The 23,443-nt window shown below is 54.7% G+C and overlaps 2 protein-coding genes across 2 annotated transcripts in view; one reads left to right on the forward strand and one right to left on the reverse strand.

Moving 5' to 3' along the window:
• flt4 (fms related receptor tyrosine kinase 4) overlaps positions 1-23,443 on the reverse strand; it is a 361,767-nt gene that overhangs the window by 202,239 nt on the left and 136,085 nt on the right. Inside the window, exon 3 of the mRNA XM_085996053.1 lies at positions 6,188-6,284. Within this exon, the coding sequence (XP_085852179.1) occupies positions 6,188-6,284 (97 nt within the window). The remainder of the gene's footprint in view (positions 1-6,187; positions 6,285-23,443) is intronic.
• Positions 1-23,443, forward strand: part of LOC147114386 (uncharacterized) — a 139,459-nt gene that overhangs the window by 1,752 nt on the left and 114,264 nt on the right. The gene's annotated exons all lie outside the window — the stretch shown is intronic.

Raw genomic sequence — 23,443 nt, forward strand, 5'->3', positions numbered from 1 at the left:
CGCTCTTGGATCAGAATTTAAGGTTATGACTTGTTATCCTTCTGTTTCTTGGCTTGTGCCAGTCCAGTGTTGAGAGGAATTACTAAGAAATGAATGTTTGTGATGTTCCTGGAACTGCACAAGATTGCCAATAACTCAGTAACCAACTTCCTAATATCCTGGAGCTGGCCCGTGTCAATCATGGTCAATAAATATAAGACAGTCACTAATAAATCCAATCGGGAATTCAGGAGAAACTTCTTTACCCAGAGAGTGGTGAGAATGTGGAACTCGCTGCCACAGGGAGTGGTTGAGGTGAATAGTGTAGATGGATTTAAGGGGAAGCTGGATAAACACATGGAATCATAGAATGGTTACAGCACGGAAGGAGGCCATTCAGCCCGTCGAGCCCGTGCCAGCTCTCTGCAAGAGCACTTCAGCTCCTCCCACTCCCTCGCCCTTTCCCCGTAGCCCTGCAAATTTCTTTCCTTCAGGTACTTATCCAACTCCCTTTTGAAAGCCACGATTGAATCTGCCTCCACTGCCCTCTCAGGCAGTGCATTCCAGATCCTAACCACTCGCTGGGTAAAAAAGTTTTTCCTCCTGTCGCCTTTGGTTCTTTTGCAATAGATTGGGAGAAGGGGAAGTGCAATGAGACCTGGGTGTCCTTGTGCACCAGTCGCTGAAGGTAAGCATCCAGGTGCAGCAGGCGGTTAAGAAGGCAAATGGTATGTTGGCCTTCGTAGCGAGAGGGTTCGAGTACAGGAACAAGGATGTCTTGCTGCAGTTGTACAGGGCCTTGGTGAGACCACACCTTGAGTATTGTGTGCAGTTTTGGTCGCCTTATCTGAGGAAGGGTGTTCTTGCCATGGAGGGAGTGCAGCGAAGATTCACCAGGCTGATACCTGGGATGGCAGGAATGACATATGAAGAGAGATTGGGTTGATTGGGCTTGTATTCGCTAGAGTTTAGAAGAATGAGAGGAGATCTCATTGAAACTTATAAAATTCTAACAGGACTAGACAGACTAGATGCAGGAAGGATGTTCCCGATGGCGGGGGAGTCCAGAACCAGGGGTCACAGTCTAGGGATAAGGGGTAAGCCATTTAGGACAGAGATGAGGAGGAATTTCTTCACCCAGCGAGTGGTGAACCTGTGGAATTCACTACCACAGAAGGCAGTGGAGGCCAATTCATTAAATATATTCAAGAAGGAGTTAGATATATTTCTTAAGGCTAAAGGGATCAAGGGATATGGGGAGAAGGCAGGGACAGGGTACTGAATTTGGATGATCAGCCATGATCTCATTGAATGGCGGAGCAGGCTCGAGGGGCCGAATGGCCTACTCCTGCTCCTATCTTCTATGTTTCTAGGGTGGGAGGAGGCTCGTGTGGAGCATAAACGCTGGCGTGGACTTTCTGGGCTGAATGGCCTGTTTCTGTGCTGTAGACTCGATGTAACTCTATGTAATTACCAACTGTGCTTTTGCGCACACAATGGCTGCCATTTATGCAAATATAAGAACAGGAAAACTGTCAGAGCGTGAAGCGCATTGAGCCATTGTGACAGGGGAAGGGGCCGCACAAGTGCAAGGCTGCTGGCCCAGCGCAGGAGTGGCGGTTTCATCACATGACATCCTGCCTCCAAAAGCCCCGCCCCCACTCTCCCGTCATTGGTCGCCCGACTCGTCCATCCTCGCTCCGCCCCGCCCCGCCCCCACTCTCCCGCCATTGGTCACCCGACACATCCATCCTCGCTCCGCCCCGCCCCCACTCTCCCACCATTGGTCGCCCGACACGCCCAACCTCGCTCCGCCCCCACTCCCCCGCCATTGGTCGCCCGACACGTCCATCCTCGCTCCGTCCCGCCCCGCCCCCACTCTCCCACCATTGGTCGCCCGACACGTCCATCCTCGCTCCGCCCCGCCCCCACTCTCCCACCATTGGTCGCCTGACACGTCCATCCTCGCTCCGCCCCGCCCCCACTCTCCCACCATTGGTCGCCCGACACGTCCATCCTCGCTCCGCCCCGCCCCCACTCCCCTGCCATTGGTCGCCCGACACGCCCATCCTCGCTCCGCCCCGCCCCCACTCCCCCGCCATTGGTCGCCCGACACTTCCATCCTCGCTCCGCCCCCCCCCACTCTCCCACCATTGGTCGCCCGACACGTCCATCCTCGCTCCGCCCCGCCCCCACTCTCCCGCCATTGGTCGCCCGACACGCCCATCCTCGCTCCGCCCCGCCCACTCCCCCGCCATTGGTCGCCCGACACGCCCATCCTCGCTCCGCCCCCCCCACTCTCCCACCATTGGTCGCCCGACTCGTCCATCCTCGCTCCGCCCCCCCCACTCTCCCACCATTGGTCGCCCGACACGCCCATCCTCGCTCCGCCCCGCCCACTCCCCCGCCATTGGTCGCCCGACTCGTCCATCCTCGCTCCGCCCCGCCCACTCCCCCGCCATTGGTCGCCCGACACGCCCATCCTCGCTCCGCCCCCCCACTCTCCCACCATTGGTCGCCCGACTCGTCCATCCTCGCTCCGCCCCTCCCCCACTCTCCCACCATTGGTCGCCCGACACGCCCATCCTCGCTCCGCCCCGCCCCCACTCTCCCGCCATTGGTCGCCCGACACGCCCATCCTCGCTCCGCCCCGCCCCCACTCCCCCGCCATTGGTCGCCCGACACTTCCATCCTCGCTCCGCCCCCCCCACTCTCCCGCCATTGGTCGCCCGACACGCCCATCCTCGCTCCGCCCCGCCCCCACTCCCCCGCCATTGGTCGCCCGACACTTCCATCCTCGCTCCGCCCCCCCCACTCTCCCGCCATTGGTCGCCCGACACGCCCATCCTCGCTCCGCCCCGCCCCCACTCCCCCGCCATTGGTCGCCCGACACTTCCATCCTCGCTCCGCCCCCCCCACTCTCCCGCCATTGGTCGCCCGACACGCCCATCCTCGCTCCGCCCCGCCCCCACTCCCCTGCCATTGGTCGCCCAACACGTCCATCCTCGCTCCGCCCCGCCCCCACTCTCCCACCATTGGTCGCCCGACACGCCCATCCTCGCTCCGCCCCGCCCCCACTCCCCTGCCATTGGTCGCCCGACACGCCCCCACTCCCCTGCCATTGGTCGCCCGACACGTCCATCCTCGCTCCGCCCCGCCCCCACTCTCCCACCATTGGTCGCCCGACACGCCCATCCTCGCTCCGCCCCGCCCCCACTCCCCCGCCATTGGTCGCCCGACACTTCCATCCTCGCTCCGCCCCCCCCCCACTCTCCCACCATTGGTCGCCCGACACGCCCATCCTCGCTCCGCCCCGCCCCCACTCTCCCGCCATTGGTCGCCCGACACGCCCATCCTCGCTCCGCCCCGCCCACTCCCCCGCCATTGGTCGCCCGACACTTCCATCCTCGCTCCGCCCCCCCCACTCTCCCACCATTGGTCGCCCGACTCGTCCATCCTCGCTCCGCCCCTCCCCCACTCTCCCACCATTGGTCGCCCGACACGCCCATCCTCGCTCCGCCCCGCCCCCACTCTCCCGCCATTGGTCGCCCGACACGCCCATCCTCGCTCCGCCCCGCCCCCACTCCCCCGCCATTGGTCGCCCGACACTTCCATCCTCGCTCCGCCCCCCCCACTCTCCCGCCATTGGTCGCCCGACACGCCCATCCTCGCTCCGCCCCGCCCCCACTCCCCCGCCATTGGTCGCCCGACACTTCCATCCTCGCTCCGCCCCCCCCACTCTCCCGCCATTGGTCGCCCGACATGCCCATCCTCGCTCCGCCCCGTCCCCACTCTCCCGCCATTGGTCGCCCGACATGCCCATCCTCACTCCGCCCCGTCCCCACTCTCCCGCCATTGGTCGCCCGACATGCCCATCCTCGCTCCGCCCCGCCCCCACTCTCCCGCCATTGGTCGCCCGACATGCCCATCCTCGCTCCGCCCCGCCCCCACTCTCCCGCCATTGGTCGCCCGACTCGTCCATCCTCGCTCCGCCCCTCCCCCACTCTCCCACCATTGGTCGCCCGACACGCCCATCCTCGCTCCGCCCCGCCCCCACTCTCCCGCCATTGGTCGCCCGACACGCCCATCCTCGCTCCGCCCCCACTCTCCCGCCATTGGTCGCCCGACATGCCCATCCTCGCTCCGCCCCGCCCCCACTCTCCCGCCATTGGTCGCCCGACACGTCCATCCTCGCTCCGCCCCGCCCCCACTCTCCCACCATTGGTCGCCCGACACGTCCATCCTCGCTCCGCCCCACCCCCGCACGGCCAGTGAGCGAGCAGATTCTTCATTCAGTCCTGACGAAGGGTCTTCGACCTGAAACGTTGACACTGTTTCTCTCTCCACAGATGTTCCCTGGCCTGCTGAGTTTTTCCAGCATTTTCTGTTGTTATTTCAGATTTCCACCATCTGCAGTATTTTGCTATCAGATTCTTCATTACCTGATTGGTTGTCCGTTAAACAGCCTTTTCCTCCCATCTCCAATATTTTTTTTAACAAAACAATTTCAAAAACCTATAATTTTCGAACACCTCCTGTGAAGTTTCTCCCTGGGTTTTGCTCCCTGCAGTGTCCTGGAGATTAAGCTTCAATTCCTGGTTGGAAACCCCGACAGACCCGTGAACTCAACATGGACCAGGACCTGGGATCTTCCTGTGCCGTTTAGCTTGGTGCCACAGCTGGTGGTGCATTCACCCACTGAGTCACGGAGCGATGGATTGAGAGCCCTGGGGCCGCCACTGACTATTCCTCGTTATTATTAGGTCAGGTTAATGGTCAATATAGTTCACACGCTGCATTGAGGCCCCTGCCACAGCTCATCTGCTGCTGAAACCCTCATCCTTGTCTTTGTTACCTCTAGACTCGACTATTCCAACGCACTCCTGGCTGGCCTCCCACAGTCCACCCTACGTAAACTTGAGGTCATCCAAAACTCGGCTGCCCCGTGTCCTAACTCGCACCAAGTCCCGTTCGCCCATCAACCCCCTGTGCTCTCTGACCTACACTGGCTCCCGGTTAAGCAATTAAAAAATTCTCACCCTTGCGTTCTAACCCCTCCTCGCCTCCCTCCCTATCTCTGTAACCTCCTCCAGCCCCACAACCCTCCGAGATCTCTGCGCTCCTCCAACTCTGCCCTCTTGAGCATCCCTGATTTCCATCGCTCCACCATTGGCGGCCGTGCCTTCTGTTACCTGGGCCCTAAGCTCTGGAATTCCCTCCCTAAACCTCTCCGCCTCTCTCCTCCTTTAAGACGCTCCTTAAAACCGACCTCTTTGACCGAGCTTTTGGTCACCTGCCCTAATATCTCCTTATGTGGCTCGGTGTCAAATTTTGTTTGATAATCGCTCCTGTGAAGCGCCCTGGGATGTTTTATTACGTTAAAGGCGCTATATAAATGCAAGTTGTTGTAGTGTTTTTAATTTTTATTTTAAGCATAGTACTTTCACTTTGAAAAGCAGGGGTGGGATGAAGAGGAAATGAATTAGGTTGAAATCAGTGGGTTTGGGCAGGATCTAGCATCTCATCCAGAGCTGGTCTGTTGAACATAACATAAGAACACAAGGCGTAGGAGCAGGAGTCGGCCATTCGGCCCCTCGAGCCTGCTCCGCCATTCAATAAGATCATGGCTGATCCGATCTTGGCCTCAACTCCACTTCCCTGCCCGCTCCCCATAACCCTCGACTCCCTTATCGTTCAAAAATCTGTCTATCTCCACCTTAAATGTATTCAATGACTCCGCCTCCACAGCTTTCTGGGGAAGAGAATTCCAAAGATTCACGACCCTCAGAGAGAAGAAATTCCTCCTCATTTCCATCTTAAAAGGGCGACCCCTCATTCTGAAATTATGCCCCCTAGTTCTAGATTCCCCCACGAGGGGAAACATCCTCTCAGCATCCACCCTGTCAAGCCCCCTCAGAATCTTACATGTTTCAATAAGATCCCCTCTCATTCTTCTAAACTCCAATGAGTATAGGCCCAACCTGCTCAACCTTTCTTCATAAGACAACCCCTTCATCTCCGGAATCAACCTCGTGAACCTTCTCTGAACTGCCTCCAATGCAAGTATATCCCTCCTTAAATAAGGAGACCAAAACTGTACGCAGTACTCCAGGTGTGGTCTCACCAACGCCCTGTACAGTTGCAGCAGGACTTCCCTGCTTTTATGCTCCATAGTTGAGGGAAGATTTCCACCAGCTGTCGCACTCACCTGCAGGTGATGGTGAGGGTGTTGCTTGCGTTGATCGCGTACTCCGTTCCCGTGATGTTGAGTGTGGGCGCTAACATCGAGAATCCCCGCACCAGCCCTGCGGAGAGTCAAAGAGATGGCGGTCACTGTGACAGTGGAGGCACTCACTTCACAACACAAAGCACCATGGCACTCCTTCCTGGAGAGTCGCGGGCTGAGCAAACACCGACACCTGTCCATTCAACTCCCCCCACATCACTGTCCTGGGCCCCAAACACTCACAGAATCAGCGAATCACAGAATCAGAGAATAATGCAGCACAGGAGGAGGCCATTCAGCCCATCGTGCCTGTGCCGGCTCTTTGAAAGAGCTCCCCAATTAGTCCCACTCCCCCCTGCTCTTTCCCCACAGCCCTGCAATGTTTTCCTTTTCAAGTATTTCTCCAATTCCCTTTTGAAAGTTACTATTGAATCTGCTTCCACCGCCCTTTCAGGCAGCGCGTTCCAGATCACAACAACTCGCTGCGTAAAACAAACTTCCTCCTGTCACCTCTGGTTCTTTTGCCAATTATCTTAAATCTGTGTCGTCTGGTCACCGACCCTTCCGCCAGTGGAAACACTTTCTCCTTATTTACTCAATCAAATCCCTATATAATGTTGAACACCTCTATTAAATCTCCCCTTAGCCTTCTCTGCTCTAAGGAGAACAACCCCGGCTTCTCCAGTCTCTCCACTTGCTCGATGTGAGAAAGCAAATCACGGGTCCGGCCTTCATTCCAGTGGATCGTGGTCCTCGCTCGCGCTGCGACCGGCTCCACAGCGGGGAGGCCGAACGCAGATTAAGTGGCCATTTTGCCGATCACCTCCGTTCTCCCCACACCGGAGCCTCTGAGCCCTCCGCCTTTGGCCTTCTATGCTGTTCCGAAGAAAGCTCGACACATAGAGACATAGAAGATAGGAGCAGGAGTAGGCCATTCGGCCCCTCGAACCTGCTCCGCCATTCAATGAGATCATGGCTGATCATCCAAATTTAGTACCCTGTCCCTGCCTTCTCCCCATATCCCTTGATCCCTTTAGCCTTAAGAAATATATCTAACTCCTTCTTGAATGTATTTAATGAATTGGCCTCAACTGCCTTCTGTGGTAGAGAATTCAGGTTCATCACTCTCTGGGTGAAGAAATTCCTCCTCATCTCTCTCCCTTATCCTTATCCTTAGACTGTGACCCCTGGTTCTGGACTTGCCACCATCGGGAACATCCTTCCTGCATCTAGTCTGTCCAGTCCTGTTAGAATTTTATAAGTTTCAATGAGATCCCCTCTCATTCTTCTAAACTCCAGCAAGTATAATCGACCCAATTTCTCCTCATACGTCATTCCTGCCATCCCAGGTATCAGTCTGGTGAATCTTCGCTACACTCCCTCCATGGCAAGAACATCCTTCCTCAGATAAGGCGACCAAAACTGCACACAATACTCAAGGTGTGGTCTCACCAAGGCCCTGTACAACTGCAGCAAGACATCCTTGCTCCTGTGCTCAAACCCTCTCGCTACGAAGGCCAACATACCATTTGCCTTCTTAACCGCCTGCTGCACCTGCATGCTTACCTTCAGCGACTGGTGACAAGCACTTCATCGATCTCCTGACCACTCAGCCGCTCTCTGCACCCGGGTACTGACTATAGCAACTGAACATCTGAATTACGGCCTTACGGGAGAGTGGACGACCAGTGTCCGGGGTGGGGAAGTGGGTTCATAGGTCGTGTGGAGACCCTGGGGTAGAATATAACCGACAGCGGGCACGGAGTGCGCTCCCCAAACCGGGAGGCCCAAGGCTGGCCCGCTATTGGGCCTCGGGCCTCATTTCAAACATTCGGGCAGTGAGCCGAGTTCAACCAGCTGAATCTTGGCCCCTTTCGCGTTGAGGCTGTTCTGCAGGGCCCGGGGAGAGGGGGAAAGACCAGGGGACAGCAGGTCCTCGGGAGGAGGGGGAAGGAGAACGTCTGCTCCTCCTGGCTCCACATCAACCGGTAAAAAAAATAGAAGCATGTCTTCACACAAAGGGCAGTGGAAATCGGGAGCCCTCTCACCCTAAAAGTCGTTGAGACTGGGGGAGGCGGGGGGTCGGGGGGGGGTCAACTGAAAATATCAAAATGGAGATCGATAGATTTTTGTTGGGCAAAGGGTATTAAAGGTTACAGAACCAGAGTGGGTGGATGGAGGGGCAGTACTGAGGGAGCGCCGCACTGTCGGAGGGGCAGTACTGAGGGAGCACTGCACTGTCGGAGGGTCAGTACTGAGGGAGCGCCGCACTGTCGGAGGGTCAGTACTGAGGGAGCGCCGCACTGTCGGGGGGTCAGTACTGAGGGAGCACTGCACTGTCGGAGGGGCAGTACTGAGGGAGCACTGCATTGTCGGAGGGGCAGTACTGAGGGAGTGCCGCACTGTCGGAGGGGCAGTACTGAGGGAGTGCCGCACTGTCGGAGGGGCAGTACTGAGGGAGCGCCGCACTGTCGGGGGGTCAGTACTGAGGGAGCACTGCACTGTCGGAGGGGCAGTACTGAGGGAGTGCCGCACTGTCGGAGGGGCAGTACTAAGGGAGCGCTGCACTGTCGGAGGGGCAGTACTGAGGGAGCGCCGCACTGTCGGAGGGGCAGTACTGAGGGAGTGCTGCACTGTCGGAGGGGCAGTACTGAGGGAGTGCTGCACTGTCGGAGGGGCAGTACTGAGGGAGCGCTGCACTTTTGGAGGGGCAGTACTGAGGGAGCGCCGCACTGTCGGAGGGGCAGTACTGAGGGAGCGCCGCACTGTCGGAGGGGCAGTACTGAGGAAGCGCCGCACTGTCGGAGGGGCAGTACTGAGGGAGTGCTGCACTGTCGGAGGGACAGTACTGAGGGAGCACTGCACTGTCGGAGGGGCAGTACTGAGGGAGTGCCGCACTGTCGGAGGAGCAGTACTGAGGGAGTGCTACACTGTCGGTGGGGCAGTACTGAGGGAGTGCTGCAATGTCGGAGGGGCAGTACTGAGGGAGTGCTGCACTGTCGGAGGGGCAGTACTGAGGGAGCGCCGCACTGTCGGAGGGGCAGTACTGAGGGAGCGCTGCACTGTCGGAGGGGCAGTACTGAGGGAGCGCTGCACTGTCGGAGGGGCAGTACTGAGAGAGCGCCGCACTGTCGGAGGGGCAGTACTGAGGGAGCGCTGCACTGTCGGAGGGGCCGTCTTTCAGATGAGATTTCAAACTGAGGCCCTGTCTGCCCTTTCAGGTGGATGTAAATGATCCCATGGCACTATTGGAAGAGGAGTTCTCCCCAGTTTCCTGGATAATATTTATCCCTCAAACAATATCACTAAATCATATTTTCTGTCCATTTATCCCATTTCTGTTTGTGGGAGCTTGCTGTGCACAGATTGGCTGTTATCAACATTACAACAGCAATTACACTTTAAAAAGTACTTCATTGGTTGTAACTGAGCGTCCTGAGGTGGTGAGGGATGCTGTAGAAATGCCTGTCTGTCTGTCTTTCACTAGTAGTTAGCATGCCGAAATCACAAGCTGGGCTTTAGTTCAGTGCCTGGTGAATCCACACACCCTCCAGAAAGAAAACAGGATACTAGGGATGATGTTTGAAAATTCACACAAGGTGGGTGGGGTTCCTGTTTTCCTGCGTGTTTACAGAATCTCGAACACGGAATAATCCGACTCCGCCCAGAGCTGCCGACATACAGAACACAGTCTGCACCTCAGCACAGCGCCAGCACCCGACATCAACAAGCTCTCAAACACCTTCCATTCCCATCGGGAACGCCGGTTTCTGATTGATCAGTGAGGGCCAGTGATCCTGACACTGTCTCAGGAACCGGCCCAACAGGTCCGTGCCGGGGTTTGTGCTCCACACGAGCCTCCTCCCACCCTAATTCATCTCACCCCATCACCATATCCTTCTATTCCTTCCTCCCTCATGTGTTTATCCAGCTTCCCCTTAAATGAATCGATACTATTCACCTCAACCACTCCCTGTGGTAGCGAGTTCCACATTCTCACCACTCTCTGTATAAATAACGGTTATGTATATTTGCAGAGTGAGCATTTGGATAAGTGACAGAGATCCTGCCTCTGTGTCAGAAGGTGTAAGGTTGAAACATCACGCCAGAAAGCACCAGTGAGAGTCAGTGTCTGTGGAACTGTACCCCAGTGAGAGTCAGTGTCTGTGGAACTGTACCCCAGTGAGAGACAGTGCCTGTGGAACTGTACCCCAGTAAGAGTCAGTGTCTGTGGAACTGTACCCCAGTGAGAGTCAGTGTCTGTGGAACTGTACCCCAGTAAGAGTCAGTGTCTGTGGAACTGTACCCCAGTGAGAGTCAGTGTCTGTGGAACTGTACCCCAGTGAGAGTCAGTGTCTGTGGAACTGTACCCCAGTGAGAGACAGTGTCTGTGGAACTGTACCCCAGTGAGAGTCAGTGCCTGTGGAACTGTACCCCAGTGAGAGTCAGTGCCTGTGGAACTTTACCCCAGTGAGAGTCAGTGTCTGTGGAACTGTACCCCAGGGAGAGTCAGTGTCTGTGGAACTGTACCCCAGTGAGAGACAGTGTCTGTGGAACTGTACCCCAGTGAGAGTCAGTGCCTGTGGAACTTTACCCCAGTGAGAGTCAGTGTCTGTGGAACTGTACCCCAGTGACAGTCAGTGTCTGTGGAACTGTACCCCAGTGAGAGACAGTGTCTGTGGAACTGTACCCCAGTGAGAGTCAGTGTCTGTGGAACTGTACCCCAGTGAGAGTCAGTGTGTGTGGGACTGTACCCCAGTGAGAGTCAGTGTCTGTGGAACTGTACCCCAGTGAGAGACAGTGTCTGTGGAACTGTACCCCAGTGACAGTCAGTGTCTGTGGAACTGTACCCCAGTGAGAGTCAGTGTCTGTGGAACTGTACCCCAGTGAGAGACAGTGCCTGTGGAACTGTACCCCAGTGAGAGTCAGTGTCTGTGGAACTGTACCCCAGTGACAGTCAGTGTCTGTGGAACTGTACCCCAGTGAGAGTCAGTGTCTGTGGAACTGTACCCCAGTGAGAGTCAGTGTCTGTGGAACTGTACCCCAGTGAGAGTCAGTGTCTGTGGAACTGTACCCCAGTGAGAGACAGTGCCTGTGGAACTGTACCCCAGTGAGAGTCAGTGTCTGTGGAACTGTACCCCAGTGAGAGTCAGTGTCTGTGGAACTGTACCCCGGTGAGAGTCAGTGTCTGTGGAACTGTACCCCAGTGAGAGACAGTGCCTGTAGAACTGTATCCCAGTGAGAGTCAGTGTCTGTGGAACTGTACCCCAGTGAGAGACAGTGTCTGTGGAACTGTACCCCAGTGACAGTCAGTGTCTGTGGAACTGTACCCCAGTGAGAGTCAGTGTCTGTGGAATTGTACCCCAGTGAGAGACAGTGCCTGTGGAACTGTACCCCAGTGAGAGTCAGTGTCTGTGGAACTGTACCCCAGTGACAGTCAGTGTCTGTGGAACTGTACCCCAGTGAGAGACAGTGCCTGTGGAACTGTACCCCAGTGAGAGACAGTGTCTGTGGAACTGTACCCCAGTGAGAGTCAGTGTCTGTGGAACTGTACCCCAGTGACAGTCAGTGTCTGTGGAACTGTACCCCAGTGAGAGACAGTGCCTGTGGAACTGTACCCCAGTGAGAGTCAGTGTCTGTGGAACTGTACCCCAGTGAGAGTCAGTGTCTGTGGAACTGTACCCCAGTGAGAGTCAGTGTCTGTGGAACTGTACCCCAGTGAGAGTCAGTGTCTGTGGAACTGTACCCCAGTGAGAGTCAGTGTCTGTGGAACTGTACCCCAGTGAGAGTCAGTGCCTGTGGAACTGTACCCCAGTGAGAGTCAGTGTCTGTGGAACTGTACCCCAGTGAGAGTCAGTGCCTGTGGAACTGTACCCCAGTGAGAGTCAGTGTCTGCGGAACTGTACCCCAGTGAGAGTCAGTGTCTGTGGAACTGTACCCCAGTGAGAGTCAGTGTCTGTGGAACTGCACCCCAGTGAGATTCAGTGTCTGTGGAACTGTACCCCAGTGAGAGTCAGTGCCTGTGGAACTGTACCCCAGTGAGAGTCAGTGTCTGTGGAACTGTACCCCAGTGAGAGTCAGTGTCTGTGGAACTGTACCCCAGTGAGAGTCAGTGTCTGTGGAACTGTACCCCAGTGAGAGTCAGTGTCTGTGGAACTGTACCCCAGTGACAGTCAGTGTGTGTGGGACTGTACCCCAGTGAGAGTCAGTGTCTGTGGAACTGTACCCCAGTGAGAGTCAGTGTGTGTGGAACTGTACTCCAGTGAGAGTCAGTGTCTGTGGAACTGTACCCCAGTGAGAGTCAGTGTCTGTGGGACTGTACCCCAGTGAGAGTCAGTGCCTGTTGAACTGTACCCCAGTGAGAGTCAGTGTCTGTGGAACTGTACCCCAGTGAGAGACAGTGCCTGTGGAACTGTACCCCAGTGAGAGTCAGTGTCTGTGGAACTGTACCCCAGTGAGAGTCAGTGTCTGTGGAACTGTACCCCAGTGAGAGTCAGTGTCTGTGGAACTGTACCCCAGTGACAGTCAGTGTGTGTGGGACTGTACCCCAGTGAGAGTCAGTGTCTGTGGAACTGTACCCCAGTGAGAGTCAGTGTCTGTGGAACTGTACCCCAGTGAGAGACAGTGCCTGTGGAACTGTACCCCAGTGAGAGTCAGTGTCTGTGGAACTGTACCCCAGTGAGAGTCAGTGTCTGTGGAACTGTACCCCAGTGAGAGTCAGTGTCTGTGGAACTGTACCCCAGTGAGAGTCAGTGTCTGTGGAACTGTACCCCAGTGAGAGTCAGTGTGTGTGGGACTGTACCCCAGTGACAGTCAGTGTGTGTGGGACTGTACCCCAGTGAGAGTCAGTGTCTGTGGAACTGTACCCCAGTGAGAGTCAGTGTCTGTGGAACTGCACCCCAGTGAGAGTCAGTGTCTGTGGAACTGTACCCCAGTGAGAGTCAGTGTCTGTGGAACTGTACCCCAGTGAGAGTCAGTGTCTGTGGAACTGTACCCCAGTGAGAGTCAGTGTCTGTGGAACTGTACCCCAGTGAGAGTCAGTGTCTGTGGAACTGTACCCCAGTGAGAGTCAGTGTCTGTGGAACTGTACCCCAGTGAGAGTCAGTGTTTGGGGAACTGTACCCCAGTGAGAGTCGGTGTCTGTGGAACTGTACCCCAGTGAGAGTCAGTGTGTGTGGAACTGTACCCCAGTCAGAGTCAGTGTCTGTGGAACTGTACCCCAGTGAGATTCAGTGTGTGTGGAACTGTACCCCATTGAGAGTGTGTCATTATTTACAGGGGGGTTTCTCATTGTTTTTCAATATTTCATTTATAAAACACTGGTTCGGCCTCAACTGGAGAATTGTGTCCAATTCTGGGCACCGCACTTTAGGAATGATGTCAAGGCCTTGGAGAGGGTGCAGAGGAGATTTACTAGAATGGTCTCGGGGATGAGAGACTTCAGTGATGTGGAGAGACTGGAGAAGCTGGGATTGTTCTCCTTAGAGCAGAGAAGGTTAAGGGGAGATTTAATAGAGGTGTTCAAAATCATGAGGGGTTTTGATAGAGTAAATAAGGAGAAACTGTTTCCAGTGGCAGGAGGGTCGGTGACCAGAGGACACAGAGTGAAGATAATTGGCAAAAGAATCAGAGAGGAGATGAGGAGAATGTTTTTTTATGCAGCGAGTTGTTGTGATCTGGAATGCGCTGCCTGAAAGGGCGGTGGAAGCAGATTCAATAGTAACTTTCAAAAGGGAATTGGATAAATACTTGAAAAGGAAAACATCTGCAGGGCTGTGGGGAAAGAGCGGGGGGAGTGGGACTAATTGGGGAGCTCTTTCAAAGAGCCGGCACAGGCACGATGGGCCGAATGGCCTCCTTCTGTGCTGCATCATTCTCTGATTCTATGGGAATCTTGTATCCCAGCGTTGACAGACAGAAACTTGTGCGAATCCAAGAAAAATAATATGTCCGCGTGCAGCAGAAGAAAGTCATCCCTTTTCGGAAGGAAATGTTTATTTTGACTTGAATTCTTCACCTTGATATCAAGGAGTATCAAGGAGAGATGCCGGGGTGGGAAGGTTGGGGGTGGGGGGGGTAGCGTAGCGGGGAGGAGCGTGATGTTGAGATAAAAGTCAACTGACTCGAGCTGTCCACTGCTTCGCTCGGTCAGCTCACATTCTCTGTGTTTATAAGAAAGGGACAATTGCTTTTCTAAATCTCAAAATTCAGCTGCAAGCCCAACTTGCTGAAATACTGGGCCTTCGATTCCCCAACACGACTGACATTGACGGTGTGATTTTAGTGGGTTGTGTCGAACTTTAACGGGCTCGGACTAATCCAGGGCAACAGGACTCAACAACAGGTGAAACAGCGATTTACTTGTACTTCTTGCAATCTAGTATACTGCACTCGCTGCTCACGATGCGGTCTCCTCTACACTGGGGAGACCAAACGCAGATTGGGTGACCGCTTTGCGGAACACCTCTGTTCAGTCCGTAAGGGTGACCCCGAGCTTCCGGTCGCCTGTCACTTTAATTCTCCGCTCCATTCCCACTCAGGCCTCACCGTCCGCGGCCTCTTGCATTGTTCCACGGAAGCTCAGCGTAAACTCGAGGAACAGCACCTCATCTTTCGATTAGGCACTTTACAGTCTTCCGGACTCAATATCGAGTTCAACAATTTCAGATCATAACCTCGGCCCCGATTACATTTTTATATATATTTTTTATCCACACCTTTGGTTTGTGCCCTTCCCCCTTTTTCTCTCCCACATGGCAGCTGTCTCCCATTCTGCTAGAACATTTCACACCTAATCTAGAGCCGTCTTTTGTCTCCACTAGTCCGATCACCGTCTCGTCTGGTTTTGAATACCTCTTAATGTCTCTTCACTTCTCTCTTGTTCTTTCATCCCCATTTCCCAGCCCCCAAACTGGCCTTTTAATTTGTTTCATTTCCTGTGTTTTTCTCAGTCCTGATGAAGGGTTTCGACCCGAAACGTTGACTTTTTTTTCTCTCCACGGGTGTTGCCTGGCCCGCTGAGTTTTTCCAGCATTTTCTGTTGTTATTTTGGATTTCCAGCATCCGCAGTATTTTGCTATAGGACTCAACAACAGTTGGTTTTCGCAAAGTACACGGCCATAATTTCCGCTCTGCTAATCCAGAGACCCCAGTCAACAATTCTACGCCGTTATTCCCAACGTCGACAGACAGAGAGTCGTGTAGGGCCTGGCGGGTCGCCAACTCTGGCTGGGCGAATTCCTGGAGGGGTCATCGCATGACCTCCCGCCTCCAACCGCCCCACCCCCCCCCACACACACGCCCGCCATTGGTCCATCCTCCGGACGCACTGCCTTCCCACCGCCAATCGGAAAAGGAGCAGACTCTTTGTTACTCAACTGGATTAACTGTGACTGTTTGTAAAACGGCCCTTTTTTCCCACCGTCTCCAGTATTTTTATCATTAATAAATGAAAGTGTTTGACGAAAATTAAAAGAAAAACCCACAATTTTTTGTTTAATGTGCCCGCGATGTTTCTCTCCCGGGTTTTCGCTCGTGGCCGTGTGACGGAGATTAATCTTCGATCCTTGGAGACTCCGGAGCAATCCCGGAGGGTTGGCCACCCCCAGTGGGAGAGTCCAAACAACAGTCCATCTATCCGAGGCCCAAGTCACGTTACAATCAGGAGGCGGGTTGGGAACGAGGGGGGGCTGGAAAGTGGTCGGGAAACCCGGGAGAACGGGTTTCTCACAGGCCCTGCCGAAATTAACTGATCAGCATTTTCAGTCTCTGAAATAGATTGGGAGAAGGGGAAGTGCAACGAGACCTGGGTATCCTTGTGCACCAGTCGCTGAAGGTAAGCATGCAGGTACAGCAGGCGGTTAAGAAGGCAAATGGTATGTTGGCCTTCGTAGCGAGAGGGTTTGAGTACAGGAACAAGGATGTCTTGCTGCAGTTGTCCAGGGCCTTGGTGAGACCACACCTTGAGTAGTGTGTGCAGTTTTGGTCACCTTATCTGAGGAAGGATGTTCTTGCCATGGAGTGAGTGCAGCGAAGATTCACCAGACTGATACCTGGGATGGCAGGAATGACATATGAGGAGAGATTGGGTCGATTGGGCTTGTACTCGCTGGAGTTTAGAAGAATGAGAGGGAATCTCATTGAAACTTATAAAATTCTAACAGGACTAGACCGACTAGATGCAGGAAGGATGTTCCTGATGGCGGGGGAGTCCAGAACCAGGGGTCACAGTCTAAAGGGGTAAGCCATTTAGGACAGAGATGAGGAGGAATTTCTTCACTCAGAGGGTGGTGAACCTGTGGAATTCTCTACCACAGAAGGCAGTTGAGGCCAATTCATTAAATATATTCAAGAAGGAGTTAGCTATATTTCTTAAGGCTAAAGGGATCAAGGGGTATGGGGAGAAAGCAGGGATCGGGTACTGAATTTGGATGATCAGCCATGATCTCATTGAATGGCAGAGCAGGCTCGAGGGGCCGAATGGCCTACTCCTGCTCCTATCTTCTATGTTTCTATGTGTCCCACCCGCAGCCAGCCAGATGGAGAGGCTGGCTGTCCCCGGCGGGCAGGCTTGTGGCACGAGGCTGCAGCGAGGAGGGAGGGAAGGGTCGGGGGGCCGGCGGGTGGTCGGAGGGAGACTCGAGCATCGGGGGCGGGGGAGAGAACATCGGAGGCGGCATCGAGGCATCAGGTGGGAGGGGTGGGGGGGGGGGCGGCGGAGAGAGGGTCGGGGCCGGCCTGATGATCATCGGTGGGGGGTGGGGGGGAGAGAGAGGATCGGGGCCGGTCTGAGGATCATCGGTGGGTAGGGGGGGGGGGTGGGAGAGAGGATCGGGGCCGGTCTGATGATCATCGGTGGGCGGAGGGGGGCGGAGAGAGGATCGGGGCCGGTCTGATGATCATCGGTGGGCGGGGGGGGGAGAGGATCGGGGCCGGTCTGATGATCATCGGTGGGCGGGCGGAGAGAGGATCGGGGCCGGTCTGATGATTATTGGTGGGTGGGGAGGGGGGGGTGGGAGAGAGGATCGGGGCCGGTCTGAGGATCATCGGTGGGTGGGGGGGGGGGGTGGGAGAGAGGATCGGGGCCGGTCTGAGGATCATCGGTGGGTGGGGGGGGGTGGGAGAGAGGATCGGGGCCGGTCTGATGATCATCGGTGGGCGGGGGGGGCGGAGAGAGGATCGGGGCCGGTCTGATGATCATCGGTGGGGGAGGGGGGGGGTGGGAGAGAGGATCGGGGCCGGTCTGAGGATCATCGGTGGGCGGAGGGGGCGGAGAGAGGATCGGGGCCGGTCTGATGATCATCGGTGGGGGAGGGGGGGGGGGGGGGAGGATCGGGGCCGGTCTGATGATCATCGGTGGGGGAGGGGGGGGGGGAGAGGATCGGGGCCGGTCTGATGATCGTGGGTGGGGGAGGGGGGGGGGGAGAGGATCGGGGCCGGTCTGATGATCGTGGGTGGGGGAGGGGGGGGGGGAGAGGATCGGGGCCGGTCTGATGATCATCGGTGGGGGGAGGGGGGGGGGGGGGTGAGAGGATCGGGGCCGGTCTGATGATCGTGGGTGGGGGAGGGGGGGGGGGGGGAGGATCGGGGCCGGTCTGATGATTATCGGTGGGGGAGGGCCGGGGGGGGGGGGAGAGGATCGGGGCCGGTCTGATGATCATCGGTGGGTGGGTTGGGGGTTAAGAGTCCAGGAAGGCAACCGGAGGCCTCACGGTGGGGTCTCCGATGGCGGGGGGTGGGTTAGGCAGGGACATGAGGTCCAGGAGGTCAGCGGAAAGACATTTACCTCCTGGATCCAGCAGTTCTTGCCTTACATAGGATTACATCGGATCTACGGCACAGAAACAGGCCATTCGGCCCAACCAGTCCATGCCGGTGTTTATGCTCCACTCGAGTCTCCTCCCGTCTTTCCTCATCTAACTCTATCAGCATAACCCTCTATTCCCTTCTCCCGCCTCCCCTTAAATGTATCTATACTATTCACTTCAACCACTCCCTGTGGTAGCGAGTTCCACATTCTCACCACTCTCTGGGTAAAGAGGTTTCTTCTGAATTCCCTATTGGATTTCTTGGTGACTATCTTATATCGATGGCCTCTAGTTATGCTCTTCCGCACAAGTGGAAACACTCTCTCTGTATTTATTCTATCGAAACCTTTAGCTGTCAAGTTCCCCGAGGCCTGTGAAACCCGACCAGTCACAGTTAAATTTAAAATGGTGATTTAATCTGGGGCACGCCAGCCTCATTATATTGGAATGGGCGACCCGCCACCTGGGAGCGGGTTGTCTGCCCGCCCGCCCCCAGTCTCATCCCTGTTGGAACCGGAAGTGGGCAGGTTGTGGTCGGGATTCAGTTTAACACTTTAAACAGCCCACCCGACCCCAACCCACCCGTTTTCTGGGGTTAAAATTTCCCCCAAAGTGTTTTTGCACGGACTTTTCAGGGTTTGACTGCAGTTTGTCGAGAGCGAATGGGAGGCCTCTCGGGTTGAGCTCGCTCTGAAGTTCTTATTCTCTCTGGTTTCTCTCTCCTTCCCTCCTGAGGGCACCGACTCGCTGATGCATGGTCCGGCACCTCGGGCATTGGCAGCCTTGTGGTGCCACCCTTAACTAGCACTGAGGGCTTGGAGGCTAATGGGCTGTAGGAGGGTGGGGGAGAAGCAGAGGGAGGGGGGAGGGGCACTGTAGCCGACCATGACACAAGCCTCCTACTTTAATCTTGTTTTAGGGTTCATCGGAAGAACATAAGAATTAGGAGCAGGAGTCGGCCATTTGGCCCCTCGAGCCTGCTCCGCCATTCGGCCCCTCGAGCCTGCTCCGCCATTCAATAAGATCACGGCTGATCTTCGACCTCAACTCCACTTTCCCGCCCGATCTCCATATCCCTCGATTCCTCAGAGTCCAAAAATCTATCGATCTCAGCCTTGAATACACTCAATGACTGAGCCTCCACAGCCTTCTGGGGTGGAGAATTCCAAAGATTCACCGCCCTCTGAGTGAAGAAATTCCTCCTCATCTCAGTCCTAAATTGTCGACCCCTTATCCTGAGACTGTGACCCCCGGGTTCTAGACTCTCCAGCCAGGGGGAAACAACCTCTCGGCCTCTACCCTGTCAATCCCCCTCAGAATCTTATTTATTTCAATGAGATCACCTCTCATTCTTCTAAACTCCAGAGAGTAGCGGCCCAAACTACACAATCTCTTATCATAGGACAACCCTCTCATCCCTTTGTTGCACCGCCTCCAAGGCAAGTATATCCTTCCTTAGATAAGGAGACCAAAACTGTGCCCAGTACTCCAGGTGTGGTCTCACCAAGGCCCTGTACAGTTGGAGCAAGACTTCCTCACTCTTATATTCCAACCCCCTTACAATAAAGGCCAACATGCCATTTGCCTTCCTTATTGCTTGCTGTACCTGCATGTTAACTTTCAGTGATTCATTCACAAAGACACCCAAATCCCTCTGAACATCGACATTTACTAATCTCTCACCTTTTAAAGTATAATCCAGGACTGAACACGAAAGGAATACTACAACAACAACTGGCATTTCTAGAACATTCCTCATGCACAGGAAGATGCCACCAATCACGTTACATTAAAAGCGAAACAAACTAACAATGGCACTATTGGAAGAAGAGCAGGGGGAGTTCTCCCCGGTGTCCTGGGGCCAGTATTTATCCCTCAACCAACATCACTAAAACAGATTATCTGGTCGTTATCACACTGCTCTTTGTGGCAGCTTGCTGTGCGCAAATTGGCTGCCGCGTTTCCCACATTACAACAGTGACTACACTTCAAATGAAATTCATTGGCTGTAAACGCTTTGCGACGTCCGGTGGTTGTGAAAGGCGCTGGAGAAATGCAAGTCTGCCTTTCTTTTAGTGTCTCTCTCTCCTCTTCTCTTTCGCGCCGAGCGGTGCCTGAGGCAGACTAACGCAGCCACTGCTCCTTCACCCGGCAGATCGGGCTCTGGGTAATGTTCACGTTGACGGACGGGTCATTAGCCTGACTCCCGACTCCCGAGCTGAATGTGCCGGAGAGGGAGCGGCCAATCCATTCCCATCCGACACAAGAATCCTGCTGGATATCAACTCAGAGCTCAGTCTGCAACTCCTGTCTCCGCTCGTGGGGACGTCTAGACTGGGGCTCAGACCCACAAACCTCCGACTCAAAGCTCAGTCTGGAGCTCCCGTCTCCGCTCGCGGGGATGTCTAGACTGGGGCTCGGACCCACAAATCTCCAACCCAGAGCTCAGTCTGGAACTCCCGTCTCCACTCGCGGGGATGTCTAGACCGGAGCTCAGACCCACAAACCTCCGACTCAGAGCTCAGTCTGGAACTCTCGTCTCCGCTCGCAGGGGACATCTAGACTGGGGCTCAGACCCACAAACCTCTGACTCAGAGCTCAGTCTGGAACTCCTGTCTCCGCTCGCGGGGACGTCTAGACTGGGGCTCAGACCCACAAACCTCCGACCCAGAGCAGAGTCTGGAACTCCTGTCTCCGCTCACGGGGGCGTCTAGACTGGAGCTCAGACCCACAAACCTCCGACTCAGAGCTCAGTCTGGAACTCTCGTCTCCGCTCGCAGGGGACGTCTCTGGGGCTCAGACCCACAAACCTCCGACCCAGAGCAGAGTCTGGAACTCCTGTCTCCGCTCACGGGGACGTCTAGACTGGAGCTCAGACCCACAAACCTCTGACCCAGAGCTCAGTCTGGAACTCCTGTCTCCGCTCGCGGGGACGTCTAGACTGGGGCGCGGACCCACAAATCTCCAACCCAGAGCTCAGTCTGGAACTCCTGTCTCCGCTCGCGGGGACGTCTAGACTGGGGCGCGGACCCACAAATCTCCAACCCAGAGCTCAGTCTGGAACTCCCGTCTCTGCTCGCAGGGACGTCTAGACTGGGGCTCGGACCCACAAACCTCTGACCCAGAGCTCAGTCCGGAACTCCCGTCTCTGCTCGCAGGGACGTCTAGACTGGGGCTCGGACCCACAAACCTCCGACTCAGTGGCAGGAATGAGACCAACTGAGCCAAGGCTCACTCCAGCGCCCTTGAGCTAGGGAGGGGGGGAAATCAATCACTCCTGTTATCAATCCACTGACACTCACTGCTCCCACCCACAGGGAAAGAACGGATAATTGGGCATCTTTGGAAACACACTCGACTACGAGACTGAGCCTCTGGGAGAGGAGGGAAGTGAATCAGGCAGGAAGAGCTGCATCGCTTTTGAAGCCAATGACGTGAGCAGGAATACAGGAGGAAATTAAATAGAGCAGATTACACAGAAATAATAGCACAGAAACAGGCCATTCGGCCCCGTTGGTCCGCGCCGGTGTTTATGCTCCACTCGAGCCTCCTCCCACCCCTCTTCATCTCACCCCGTCACCATATCCTTCTATTCCTTTTTCCCTCATGTGTTTATCCAGCTTCCCCTTAAATCCATCCATGCTGTTCGCCTCAACCACGTCCTGTGGTAGCGAGTTCCACATTCTACTCTGACGAAAGGATATCGACCTGAAACATTAACTCTGTTTCTCTCTCCACTGATGCTGCCTGACCTGCTGAGTGTTTCCAGCATTTTCTGGTTTTATCACACATTTTACTCTGTGAGTAAAGAAGTTTCTCCTGAATTCCTTATTAGATTTATTAGTGACTATCGGAAACGCACCTCATCTTCCGATTAGGCACTTTACAGCCTTCTGGACTCAACATTGAGTTCAACAATTTCAGATCATAACCTCGGCCCCTATTTTTTCAGATGGCAGCTATTGATTCTGATATTCCCATTTATACCTCCTCTAGACCCATCTTTTGTTTCTTCACTTGTCCCGTTACCGACTCCTTTAGCCTCGCACCATCATCCCCTTGTAAAGATAAGGGGTAAGCCATTCAGGACAGAAATGAGGAGGAATTTCTTCACCCAGAGAGTGGTGAACCTGTGGAATTCTCTACCACAGAAGGCAGTGGAGGCCAATTCATTAAATATATTCAAGAAGGAGTTGGATATATTTCTTAAGGCTAAAGGGATCAAGGGATATGGGGAGAAGGCAGGGACAGGGTACTGAATTTGGATGATCAGCCATGATCTCATTGAATGGCGGAGCAGGCTCGAGGGGCCGAATGGCCGACTCCTGCTCCTATCTTCTATGTTTCTATTCAATGAGATCATGGCTGATCATCGACCTCAACTCCACTTTCCTGCCTGATCCCCATATCCCTTGATACCCCTAGAGTCCAAAAATCTATCGATCTCAGCCTTGAATATACTCAACGACTGAGCCTCCACAGCCCTCTGGGGTAGAGAATTCCAAAGATTCACCACCCTCTGAGTGAAGAAATTCCTCCTCATCTCAGTCTTAAATGACCGACCCCTTATCCTGAGACTGTGCCCCCTAGTTCTAGACTCTCCAGCCAGGGGGAAACAACCTCTCAGCATCGACCCTGTCAATCCCCCTCAGAATCTTGTATCTTGTGTGGAATTCTCTACCACAGAAGGCAGTAGAAGCCAATTCATTAAATATATTCAAGAAGGAGTTGGATATATTTCTTAAGGCTAAAGGGATCAAGGGATATGGGGAGAAGGCAGGGACAAGATACTGAATTTGGACGATCAGCCATGATCGCATTGAATGGCGGAGCAGGCTCGAGGGGCCGAATGGCCTACTCCTGCTCCTATCTTCTATGTTTCTATGTTTTGTCATTTAATCTCTCCTGCCTTCCACTCTATCACAGACCTTCCCTTTTGTTCTTTCCTCCCCCCCCCCCTTTCCCAGCTCCTACAGTTGCTTAAAACTTGTCACATCTCCAACTTTTTCCAGTTCTAATGAAAGGTTATCGACCTGAACCGTTGACTCTGTTTCTCTCTCCACAGATGCTGCCTGACCTGCTGAGTGTCTCCAGCATTTTCTATTTCTATTTTATGTTTATCGCTCCTAGTTCTGGTCTCCCACACAAGTGGAAACATTCTCTCTCTAACCACTCTATCAAACACCTTCATAATTTTAAAGACCTCTATCAGGTCTCCCCTCAGCCTTCTCCTTTCTAGAGAAAAGAGCCCCAGCCTGTTCAATCTCGCCCGATGGGTATAACCTCTCAGTTCTGGTATCATCCTTGTGAATATTTCTGCACCTTCTCCAGTGCCTCTATATCCTTTTTATAATATGGAGCCCAGAACTGTGCACTGTGCTCCGAGTGTGGTCTAACCAAGGTTCTAAACAAGTTTAACATAAACATCTCT

The sequence above is a fragment of the Somniosus microcephalus genome, chromosome 8, assembly GCF_052327205.1.
Source record: "Somniosus microcephalus isolate GS21.2 chromosome 8, FLI_Smic_1.0, whole genome shotgun sequence".
NCBI classification, from domain to species: Eukaryota; Metazoa; Chordata; class Chondrichthyes; order Squaliformes; family Somniosidae; genus Somniosus; species Somniosus microcephalus.